At 35.5% G+C, this 13,444-nt stretch overlaps 1 protein-coding gene across 15 annotated transcripts in view; it reads right to left on the reverse strand.

The window, feature by feature from the left end:
- Positions 1-13,444, reverse strand: part of Epha5 (EPH receptor A5) — a 356,197-nt gene that overhangs the window by 276,072 nt on the left and 66,681 nt on the right. For all 15 annotated transcript variants that reach the window (XM_006983822.4, XM_076546512.1, XM_076546513.1 and 12 more), the window contains exon 3: positions 7,353-8,016. In XM_006983822.4, coding sequence (XP_006983884.1) covers positions 7,353-8,016 — 664 coding nt within the window. The remainder of the gene's footprint in view (positions 1-7,352; positions 8,017-13,444) is intronic.

The raw sequence follows: 13,444 nt of genomic DNA on the forward strand, positions 1-13,444 counted from the left end.
GTGTGTGTGTGTGTGTGTGTGTGTGTAGTATACATATATGAAAATATGTACATGTATGTATGTATATATCTATATATAGTTATCACATGACGTTGCTATGATTGAAAATATTATCCTATACTGTAAATTTAGAAAAGCAAAGGTTACATAAAATACTAATCCTCATCAGGAAAATAACTAAAATATGTGAGGATCACCAAAGAGCTGTTAAGAAAAGGATAAACAGCTTCAACAGATGCAAAATATAGATTTGCCTCATAAATTGGGCTCATAAAGTGAGGAATTATTTACCCTGTTTATTTTTGTGGTCTGAATATTCTGAATTTATCAAATACTTTCTATTTTCCATGCTCATATAATGTATTGATAATAATATGTGTTTGCTGAGTCAAGATGTAATTTGGAAAAGTTTTACAAAGAAATATTACATTATCTGATACTTTAAAAGTATATATAGCCGGGCGGTGGTGGCACACGCCTTTAATCCCAGCACTTGGGAGGCAGAGGCAGGTGGATCTCTGTGAGTTCGAGGCCAGCCTGGTCTCCAAAGCAAGTTCCAGGAAAGGCGCAAAGCTACACAGAGAAACCCTGTCTCGAAAAACCAAAAAAAAAAAAGTATATATAATTATAAGCCTTGCCATAAAATTATAATAGAGTACCTTTAGAAGGTGCTAACTATTTAATACCATTGAAAATCATAAATAGTACAACATTTTGACATATATACCCTGGGATTAGAAAACATAATCATCTATTTGACTTTATATGGTTGTATAGTTCTTTTTTAATATGAATGTCAATTTCCAAATGTATAAAGTTTTCATAGAGAAAACTTTCTTATGACACTCCTTAAACATGAATATACACAAGACCCAATGAGAGATGTTACTCAAAATAGTGCAACAGATACTAGAATAGCCTTATTTAGCCAGGAAATTCAGGAATTATTAAGTCTTTTATTTCTCAAAGCTTAATAGTCAAAGCATTGGAAAATAGTATAGATGTAATGTATAATGAAATGCAAATTAATACATTAAATTATATCTTGGCATTAAAAGCTTATCTGTCATGTTATTCTTATTTCCTGCATTTTCTCAATGTTTGTGTTAAACATCAACTTTTTATAAAAAGAAATATTATCATTTTGCCCTAAGTTAGCATGCTCCATCCTCAGGCATTTACATATCTAGCAAAAGACCTCCTACATCTGACATTCAAAGATGAAGCTATCTGCATATCTGTCTGTCTTCCTAGGGTATAGCATTGTTCAGACTGTATATACTGCGTGACACACCATTAACTCGAGGAAGGAGGGATGTTATTTAATGAGGTAGGTTTTCTTACAGTGTTGGAACTCTAGAAAATGTATTTCTCTTTACATAGGAAGTTCACTGATATTTATATAGCTTGGTTTAACCTAATACATCAATATAAGATTATCCTTTTACATATGAAGCCAACAGTCCAAGTTAAAGAAATTATGAATATACTTACCTATAGCTACCCTATACATATTCCAAAAAATGCATCATATTTTTAACAAAGTATAGTAAGTAGCAAGTGTCTCTAGAAAAAAAATGCAATGTGTTCAACACTATGTAAAGCGCCTTTCATCTAGTGCCTGCTGGGAAGCAGAAAGAGAAGAAGAAAGTGAAGAGGGATTCAGATACTCATATTGGAAAGACAGCCGGTCTAAGAAAAGGGGCTATTTGAACTCACGCATGCTGACTCAGAATCAATGTGCTTAAAACACTAGACTACATTGTCTCCCACAAACAGTATTTCTCACCATTTTGAAGTTAATTTAGGTGACTTTCAATACATATACCTTGTTTGTTCCATAGATCTAATATGTCTCTATCTGCAAAGAATTGTTATTTTTGCTTTTCCAATGGTGCATGGTTCATAAACACATCCACAAATGTGTTTAGTTTTGCTGGCATCTATGTTCACTGGGGAAGTAGGGGACTTAGATTAGTGCTTCTCGACTGTGAGTGAGAATATCACAGAGAGTACTTGGCAATCTCTGGAGGCGGTTTTTCACTTTCAAAATGAAGTGTAGAATTCCTAAGGCTTCTACTGGGTGAGATCAAAGAACCTGCTAAAATCCTCTCTGACACTGCTGACCCACATTCCTACTCACATCATCTCATAAGTATTTGGCTCAAAATATTAATGACAGTGTTGAAAACATGGTTTAGGATAAAAGAAAACATAAAACAAGGGCAAAGGTCTGTAAAAGTTTAATAGAACTATTCCAAAACGTCAGCAGAGAGCAGTTTAAGCTGAAAGAACCAAAAGCCATCTATTTTTATTATCCTTATGTGTACTACTTGAAAATACACGTGACTGTTTAGCTACTTAATTTCCACATCATGGTGTTTATACATGCGTGTATACATAAACACACATACATAACTGCACACACAGGAGCATACATGCATACACACATGTATACATACATGTAAGTCCACATGCAAACATACATGCATACACTCACCCATGCACAAACACGCAAATGAATCACTTTCATTTTATACTTGCATAATTGCTAACCTTTGCTGAAATTTTAAAATTAAAATCAGTTTCTTATTGTTGAATAAAATAGCATACCAAATAGAACCAAGAGTTCAACCCCTTTGATGTTTTTTGGTAATGTGCCTAATTAAAAATAACTAGGCTCCCCAATGCATAATTACAGGAACACCTAATACACTACACTTGCAGCCAGATTTTATTCAATCATAAGTACGAGCCAGAAATATGAATGATCGCCATACTGCTCCCTGCTGTATCTGAACTGTTTCTGAATCAAAGCTCTTTCCTGAGTTGGGCATTTTCACTACACTTTTCCTTGCTGTGCAATCACCTCCCAGGTGGACAATTAATAAGTGCTTTTCCTCCACAGCCCTCCACGTGCAACCTGCTCTACCCACTCTTTTTGCCTGCACAATATACCTTCTTCACTCTGACTAGTTTTGGCAGTGACCCACAGTCTAAATCTCTTTTTCCCATTTGATATAAGTGAAACCATAATTATCTAGGGCTAATTTCAAATTACTACTTCATTCCACTTTTAACTGATGAAGATTAGTGGTCTTGCTTTGCATCTGAGTAAGTCAGCAACACAATCACAAGAGAACTCAGCGGGCAACATTTGATTCATGTGAACTCAATTACTTCTGTCAAACACATCCATTTCAATAAAAAGCAGAAACTTCCAAAATGGGCTTTTGCTAACCATTTTGTACAAAAAAAAAAAAAATCGTATGACTCCTGAGGGAAAAATAATACGGAATACATAGGAAATAAAAATAAATAACAGGTAAGGAAACACACATGGCTAAATGGAATTGGGTTAGTATTTTTTTTCTGAAAACAAAGAACATTTCAAAGAAATAATTTTGCATACTTACAGTAGTTAATTATAGAAATTTGAAACATGCAGTTTGGCATTGCAAAGCCAATATATAACAGATTCTAAGTTAATAAAAATAAAAACTAGAGTATTGTATTATTTGACCCAACACAGATTACTAAAGATAAAGCTGTCCACTTCTCTTTAGGGAAGTTCAGAAGGAGCTTCAAGTGATGTGCAGATAAAGGATCATGTATTTCTTAACAGGCCTTGTCCACTCAACCTATGCTCTGTTATCATTAGGGGTGAGACCATATAGTTAATTAACTGTCTAGCATTCTCAACCCTGAAATTCAATTTCTAAAAGTCTTGAGGTCAATCTCATCATGCCTACAGAGGTAAGAGGTCACAGAGGCATGATTGACCAGGTTTATTGGGTCATCACCTGGAGAATTCTGCAAATATTCATGTATGATAATGTATGGCAATACATATATTCAAACTTCAGCTTCTTGACATAATTATAACCTTAATTAAACCTTAACCTAGTTTGATCAGTAGAGAGACTGAGTAATTAAATGTCATTAAGTAATAAGTCTACTTTATAAATATGTTTCAATAGGCCACTTTTGTGGCTTGACAAAATTGACTGAGATGGTGTCCACAGTGGTAAATACATGGAATGCCAACCATTTCAAAGCATGAAAATGACTTATTTCTGGCTATTAAAAATTTGGCCTCAGAGTCTTTGGCCAAGAAACCATTATTTTAGAAGATTTTTTAAAATATAATTTTGAACAGAACAAGAAAAATTTCTGTATGTGAATAGAAATGTAAAATAAACCAGTAAAACAGTATTTTGCACACATTTGTACATTCTCTTTTCTTTGCTCACTTTCCTCTTCATTTCCAATTTCTTTCTCACTCCTTAATTCAAATATGTACCACTCTTGCCATAAGAAGTGAATAGTGCAATGGAAGTTGAATCATTAATTATATAATAAATTATAAACTAGGCAAAAATTGCAACTCTAAATGATTCTATGAAAAGGCAGTGTGTAAGTAAATAAGAGCGATCCTTGATCCGGTGCTGATAAGTCATAGCATCCCTCAAGAAACAGTACTGGAGTGAAGATTGGAAGGGTGAGTAGGAATTAGCCAGGAATGATGGAGACAGATGGTTATTCAAGGGAGCAAGAGATGAATTATAAAAGAACAAGGAATACTATGCAAAAATGCTTTTGAGAAACTGAGCATAGCTTATATGTTTAGCATGTAGAGGAGGGCAGTTAGCACAGAGATAATGTTGGCTTTCTTGCTGCTGGAGTTACAAACAATTGTAAAATGCCATATGGAAGGTGGGAAATGAACTTAGGTTCTCTGCAAGAGCATCTGTGTTAAACCACTAATTGAGCATACTATGGAATAGTTTAAAGAATTTTTTTTTTTAACAACATGAACTTTACAGTTCATCCCCACTGCCACTTATTGTGGTCTCTACTCAATTATGAAGAGTATGAGGTAAGAAAGAAAAGATTAGTGTTAAGTTCTCACACTAACATATATTAGGTCAGATGCAGTACCCCCTTGAATTTGATACATTCAATAATAAGTGTCAATAGAATGCTTTCATCTCATCAATTCAAATTTATCCTACAAGTGTTCAGGGGCTTCCTATACCCTTTTGTCATTCTGAATGAAAGCAAATTTTGTAGTGGTCTAATTTAGCCTCCACTTACTCCCTAAAACATTGTTAGTGATCAGTCAAGTAAATTGTTGCTTTAAAATGACAACAATTTTAAGACATTATTAGTAAACTGCATATTTGCAATATTCTATAATGAACATTAATTTAATTGATGCTTCTACCATACAATTACATATGACCTCATCATAAACTAATGCAACTCTTCATAAACAAAAGACAAGGTATTAGTTAGACCTGTCACATAAATAAGATCAAATGAACTATGATTTACTTTCCCAACAAACTTAGAAACACTAGAAACACTTGACAACATTCTTAGTGTGTGTGTGTGTGTGTGTATTTGTCTGTGTATGTGAGTATGTGTATCAAGAATAGTTTCTATTAAAAACAGCTATAGAATTGCCTATAAATATATTATAAAGGTCTTAAAATAGGAGCTGTTTTCAGAAAAGGAAACTTTATTGCATTGAAGAGTTTTTGAGAGAATTAATAAACCAGCTTAATTATGATTACCAGGTGTAGTCGGAACATTTCTGTGTCCCGGCCTGCCAGCGGTTGGGACAAGTCTCTTCCACTTGCATTCCCCAAATAATTTTCCTTGGTTATTATAAAAGATAAATTAGATTTGAAACTTTAGACTCACAAATATAGGATAGATAGAATAGTTTCTTTAATTTTGCCAAATACAAATAGACTAAATATTGTAACTGTAATTCTTGATTGATAACTGTTCTATTATATGAAATTTTACTATGCTAAAGTTAAAACCTTCCTTTTTGATTAGATAGAAAAGGGGAGGTGCTGTGGGATGTTCTGTATGCTGTGAATGTGTGTTGCACTGATTGGTTGATAAATAAAATGCTGATTGGCCATTAGCCAGGCAGGAAGTATAAGCAGGATAAGCAGACAATGATAATTCTTAGAAAAGGAAGGCTAAGTCAGGAAATGCTAGCCTGCCATCCAGGGAGCAGCATGTGATGACACACAAGTAAAGCCACAGAACACGTGGCAACATATAGATTAACAGAAATGGCTGAGTTTAAGTGTAAGAGCTAGTCAGTAGGAATGCTTAGCTAATGGCCAAGCAGTTTTAATTAATATAAGCCTCTGTGTGTTTACGTGGGTCTGAGCAGCTGCAGACTGGGTGGGACACAGGAAAACTTTCAGCTACCACAAGGTAAAATATGCAGTTTTGTCTCCCTAGATCTGTGATCAATCTAAAGTCAAGATTGAGCAAGATGGATAGTTTTGTACATATACAAGGGACTTAGGAAATAACACTTATGAATCTACAAGAAGTGATTGAGAGTCTGCACAGCATTATGCTCTCCCCTCGGACAATACACACAAACCTCTTGTTATCTACTTAAAATTAAGAAATCATGTACAAAACAATTTGAAACTGTAAGAGCACACATTTTCAAAAGGGAAAATGTGTTTCCTTATACACTCTTCTCCACTTTGGCATAAAGTACTATCCTGTTTCAAAAACCCATTGATAAATAGCCAAGTCTAAAAGGACAACTTACCATACTCTGGGCAAAGTGAGAGCATTTTCAAATGAATGAAGAAGCATGCATGATCAAGTTTCAATTTAAAAGAAAAATTAAAACAGGAAAAAAATCTCCAAGTGCAAATTGCTTTGAAATGACCTTTCTGTAGTGGCTCTGTCTCCAAACAGCTATTTTCATGGGGCACTGCTTATTATGCATTTAAAATTGATCTATAAATTTTGAAAAGCAAGCATATAATTGCAACCATATGTAAACAATGTAGTAAGCTAAGTCCTGCGAGATGACAAATGTTTTTCTGAGAAGTTCATGTGGCTGAACTTATTTCCAAAGACTTTTTAAATGGAAGTTAAAAGCTTGCCAAGACAAGTCTCCTCCAAGATTTTTTTTGCATTTGAATTCTGTATGGCAAAACAAAGAAATAACTTCATGACAAAAAACCACAGCCTAGACAGACATCAACCCTACAATGGATGGTAGCAGGGCATTCGTTGTGCCATTCACAATAAAACTTCTGCAAATGATGTGAATATAAAACATCATAGTGAAAATCACACGCTCTCTGAGCATTAACTATGTATACCCAGTAAAGCAGTACATTAAAACTTTCATCATTGCTTCAAATTTTTGAGATTCAGAGAAGAAAAAAAAATTGAAGAGAAATAATCTCCATAAATTAACAAAATAAAAGGTCACTTGTAACCACTGAGGGAAAAACAAATACAGGATCCAAGAGAAGCACAAAGCCCTCACAAATCCACAGGAAAAGGCTTACCTTGACAGGTGCCATTTTTCTCTTCATATCCAGCCTTGCACATGCATTTCCCGATGGGAACCAGCCACTCCCCTTCAGCACTGCAGTGCATTTTGGGAGGATCATCTGTCACAGAATGGTTGACACAGGAGCCTGACACCTCTAACAACTGTGAAGAATCAGCTCCAGTGATGGTGTCAGGGAAGATAGCCAAGTGTCTTACCACTGAAGGACATTTTTTATAGTACACACGCACAGAAACCAAAGCAATGCAAGCACCAACATCTTGGAAAGCGAGGTAAAATCCCTTTTTACTCAGAGGCCCTACATCTCTGACCTCTGTGTTCAGCTTCATGACACGGTCTCCAAGATCAAGTTCTGTAAAGCTCTCATCAGCAGCAATGGTATCAATCTTGATGTATTGGTTCTCTTTAACATTTCTCCCATTCTCATCATCTGACTCAAAATAATACATGTTAAATGTCTCCTTACAAGTGCCTAGTCCTCCAGGAAGGCTGTTGCAATCCCTTAGAGTAAATTTCAGTTCAATAAAGATTCTGGAAGCACCTTCATTGGAGATCCAACTGGTCAACAGCCAATTATTCTGATTCTGTTCCATGACTCTGCATACTTGGTAGGTATGGATAGGCGCATAGTTTTCATCAACTTCTCCAATCTCTTCCCACTGTAGAAGACAAAATAGAGGGATGTGAAAAAACTGGAAACTCAAAAAGTAAAACAGAATATCACATACACCAAAACAAATAAACAAACAAACAAAAAAACATAAAACCTAATTTACTGAAAGAAATATATGTGCTTCATATATATCATAAAATAAGTCATGTAAAAAAGTTTTGGCAGAAGAGAGTCACAAAAACATTTTGATTTTCTGAATTTCATGTTAGGGATTCAGTCTGATGTCTCATACATACTAGGCATATACTCTTGCACAAAGCTGCAATCTGCACCCCCATTTGTTATCTACATCATTGGATTAACCCAAAGATGGAAAAATGTGAATGAAATGCACCAAATGGGAAAAAAATATAGTTTTAGAATAACAGTTTTAAAAAGAGATTTATATTTGCTCAAAGAAGAAGGAAAATGGGTTAGATGGAAAAAAGATAAGTCTCTAAATAAGATTTAAATTATGGTATAGATAGTGTCTATAAGTTCTATGTGCTAAAAATTTGATCCCAGCCCACAGAGCTATTTGGAAGCTATTGGCACAGTGAACAATTATGGGTCTAACTAGGGAACAACATATGATTTTGACAAGGGTACATAGCAACAAAGTGACTACTACTGGCCTATTGATATACCCGTAGATGAGTACACCACTCAACCCTCATCAGAGAAGCTTCTTCTTGCAGTAGATGGCAGAGATTTTAGAGCATCTACTAAACAGACTTTTGTTTGCTTGTTCTGTATGTTTTTATTTATCTTTATCAAACCCTTTCCCTCAAGGCTATGCAGAATAGGAGACAGAAAGATTGTAAGAGCCAGAGGGGATGGATGACTCCAAAGAAACGATGTCTTCCATACACAATAGGACTGATGCACATATGAATTTACAGAGAACTGTGACAGCACACAAGACCTGCACAGGTTCAAAGCAGACGAAATCTCAGCCCTGTGAAGGGGAAGTGGACACAAAGACCCACCCCTAGCCAAGAAACTCTTCACAGCACTGCCTGCTGGGAAAGGGAATATCTGTTTTCTCCAGTGGAGTCTCCCATTCCAAGAGTAGGCCCCTTGCCCTGGTATAATTGACCAATCCAAAACAGACTCCATATTTTTAGGGGGGGTGCCTTTTTTGTTTCATTTTGTTTGGGTATTTTTGTCTTATTTGGGTTTTGTTGGTTTTGATTGCTGATTATAGATTTTTTTTTTTTTTGAGAGGGAGAAAGGTCATTAAAATGTTAGGAGGGAGATCAGAAGGAACTGGGATGAGTTGGGGGAGAGGAAAGGATATGCTCAAAATATATTGTATGAAAAAAATTAAATAAAAAGAAAATAAAACACTTGAGGCCTCGAGAAAGAACATTAATCCATTTCACAGATTCCTTCAAAGGGAATGAGAGGGTCTAGTCCTTTCTTTTCCTCTCTGTTGTATTCTGGTCAGGTAAGCAGTTTTCTCTGCCACATATCCTTGGCAGCACTGCTGGTCAATCCCAGGGCTAAGAGTAGTGGGGCCCAATTGATCAAAGACCAAATCCATTAAAACATCAAACTGAGATTTTAACTTTTCTTTCTATGACTTAATTACAGCAGGTATTTGTTGTAGTGTTTAAATATAACAAGGTAAATGAAATTTAACTGGAAAATTACATACATACACACACACGCACATATATATAACAGTATAATTATAAAAAAGAAAATAAGAACAGAGAACATAAAGTACTCAAAGAAAGATTACATTTGATAACATAGTCATTTTTTAATATTGTCATGTAAATGACACATCAGTGTAATAAAATTTGGAGGGAAATCTATTAACTCAAAATTAATAATAGATATTTAAACCTTTATATTGATTCCAAAATGTAACTCGGACAACGAGGAGTTATGAATCATTTAGTCCCACTAAAATACTTCCATTTTGAGAATATCAAGATATCAAATTGCAGAACAACACATTATAGACATTCATTTTTAACACATTAGTTGAATTTATGAAATTTTGTAAGCTTGTACAGACTCTCCTTGAACATAACTCTATATAATTAAGTTTTTTTAATCTTACAAATACATCCAGCAATGAATATTACTGACTTTCAATAAATGGAGAATATATAGCTTTGAATATCAGATATTATACATAACACTTAGAGAAATTAATTTCGGTGGATGTGAAATTAAAGATAGCATTGTTCGTTCATTCTGTTCAGTTGACAAGAGTGTAGCAAATGTGACGTCAAATAGAAAGAAGAACACCTTACACTTCAGACGGCCTACCTAAAACCTCTAGCTGCCATCAGACAAACACATGTAAAAGGTGCAAGCAAAATAAAACTGCTGAGTGACAAATTCACAAGAGAAACAGAGGAACATCATGATAAAAACTTTTACACTTATATGTCATTACAGGGCTAAGTTTTTTCATCCTGTATCATTTCTTCTCTCTTTAAAATGTTACAACTTTGCTTAGCCACTGATTTTATAGCAGCTATTTTGTCCTTCTACTTGTATTATATTACATTGTTATATTAATTATATATTCCTATGTTATAAATTATCTCTTCATGTCATAATCAATATTTAAAGTAAAAAAACTAAAAATAAAAAAGCTAAAAAAAATCCATTTACCATAATATCAATTAAGTAGGTATGTTTTATATTAGTAAAGGGGAATATCAAATTGGTAAAAGAAAACTAAAAGTACTACTGCTCAAAATACTCATCTTACTTCATGATAATCTTTCAAACAAAGCTCAAACTAGATTTTCAATCACTAGCCTTCAAACGCTTGTAGAAGACGTGTGTCTCCATCATACATTGATACAAGGTCCAGGAGGATGAGGCTACCAAGTAGACTAACGCATCATCCCAGGAGCATCCAAGATCAGAAACCAAGGCAGTCACCGCCCTTTTGAGGGAAGAACAAACACTAAGAGTGCAAGGCAAGCAGCGTTTGACAGGGCAGCTACAACATACGTCCAGCTTCGGGTGCCGATTTCAAAACGTGTGTGTGAATGTCTTGCTGCTGTGAGTTGTTTTAGTTAATGGGAAGAAAATATTTAGAATCTGTTCTAGTATAATTTTATTTACTTATACTTTTCAAGAATAAAACTGGAGGTTCACAATATATGTTTCATGAATAAAGAGAAAAACTTAAAACATTTTGACAGAAAAGATTACCTACACGGACTATAGGGATTTCCCATGGCTGTCCTGATTAAACAAACACTTTAAACAATGAGAAAATTTTTTTTCATTTATTTTGGATTATCTGAAATAATAGCTTTAATTCTTTGGCAGGTTTGTTCTTCTTAGCATAGAGAAATGATCTTTCTGTTCTGAGAAAAAGAATATATAATGAAGAAAGAAAGCAAATAAAATAATGATGAAAATATTCATCAAGGATTCAGGAGAGGGGTAGGTAAATTTCCAGTTTCTTTTACAAAAGTCATATCAAGGAGAATGAAGCAATTTAATGAAAGATATGAAAAATAGTATCTGTTCAGTTTTTTTGGGTAACCTATGACTGTGGTTGACAATATCTATATATATTATTTTTTGGTTGTTCCCAGGGACGAATGTGTGAATTTTGGAACGGGGGCCCACTAAACTGTAATAAGGTGGACACACGTCTGCCTCTGTCGGTCAGGGCAATTCCTCAAGGTCCATACTCTAAGACCATGTTTTTCTCTGTAGCGTTTTCCTGCTTATTCCCTATGTGTTTGCCTTAAAATTTAAGTTCTGGTTAATCCGATAGCTTAGGTTGACATGACATCTCTCCCACATGTTTATATTTTGTTTTGTTTTTGTATATATATCTTTCCTCTGGCTTGGAAAACTCCTGCGAAGTTGTATTCTTCATTCACACATCCTCAGGCCTCCCATGTCACCCACACTCACGAAGAACCTGAGTCACTGATTCATATGTATGGAACAGACTGTTTTTTTTCCCTCCCTATCTATAAGAATGATTTTCTTCAGTCTGCTCTCACTGCCCTTTTAAGCTTCTTGCCTGGAGAGCCAACTATCTCCTTCCGCTTCAACATGACTCTGATTTCCCATCCACCAGCGCATGTATTACGTCTTTTTCCTTTAATACTTGAAAGTACTCAGGACACAGAGTTCAGGCTCTAATCTTCCTTTAGATTGTGTTCCCCAATCCATACTAAGAAGCATTGTGTGAACGGAATTGACTCTGACCTTTACGCTATCAGAGGTGACAGATCATCAAGTTCTGTTTTCATTATTTTATTTCTATTTATCTTTTTTCTGCATCAAGGAATTAATCAATTGAGGTCAAGGAACAGTGGTAAGAAACTCCACAGTCAGCCCCATGGGACTGGACTAGGCCCTCTGGATACGGAAGACAGTTGTTTGGCTCGAACTGTTTGGGGGGCACTCAGGCAGGGGGAATCGGGATTCGTCCCTGGTGCATGGGCAGGCTTCTGGGAACCCGGTGCCTGTGGTGTGACACCTTGCACAGCCTTGGTGCAGTGGGTAGGGCCTTGGACCTGCCTAGGCTCAGTGTGCTGGGCTCTGCTGACACCCCATGGAAGACCTCGATTTGGGGGATGTGGGGATGTGGGGTGGCTTGGGAAAGAGAGCTGGGGGTGAGAGGAGGGAGGAGGGGGGATCTGTGGATAGTATGTGGAGTGAGCACAAAATTTCTTAATAAAGAAAAAAAAGAAAGAAAGAAAGCAATTCCACAGTCAACTTCTGAATAAAGATGCTTGACTGTCGTTGTTCAGAGGGAAATTGTGCCTGGCAGTTCAGTTTTAGTCCCAAATATTCTGATATCTTAAGGTATAAACAGGCATGCAGTCACTGGCACAAGAGCTCTCTGAACTGAATTGAGAACTGGAGTTATCTGCTGTGATCAGTTAAAAATACTTATGTCCAGTTTGGTTTTTTGTCTTTTTGGTTTGTTGTTGTTGTTGTTGTTTTAATAATAACAGGAAGGACCTAAAGATCTGATGTTCCAATCATTTCGGAAATAAAATACTTGAAGAGCCAAAACAAGAAAGGACGTTTTCAAGCACAGTGCCCATCTGACCAACTTGCCTGTTCAGATCCTGATATCTCTATCCTTTATCTAACGATTCCCATGGGGGATTCCTCAGTTCACTGCACCACTTACTACATTATTCTGTTGGAATCATGTTGTTAATTTTATCCATTATGTACTCATAATAAACCCTTTCTGTGTAAAATATTATTAAGAAACAAGTATGTTAGAGTTGAACCATGGCCATCCTAGTGTTTATGCAATCTCAGACATTATATTGAAAAAAAATTAATGTCAAACTTTTCCCTCCAAAATCCAGAATAATATCAATCACATACTCCTCCTTAATCCAGAAACTCTGCTAATTAGAAACAACTCATTATGGGTAGAACACTGACTATGTCAAAAGTAAATTTTCTGT

The sequence above is a fragment of the Peromyscus maniculatus genome, chromosome 10 (assembly GCF_049852395.1).
Source record: "Peromyscus maniculatus bairdii isolate BWxNUB_F1_BW_parent chromosome 10, HU_Pman_BW_mat_3.1, whole genome shotgun sequence".
NCBI lineage: Eukaryota > Metazoa > Chordata > Mammalia > Rodentia > Cricetidae > Peromyscus > Peromyscus maniculatus.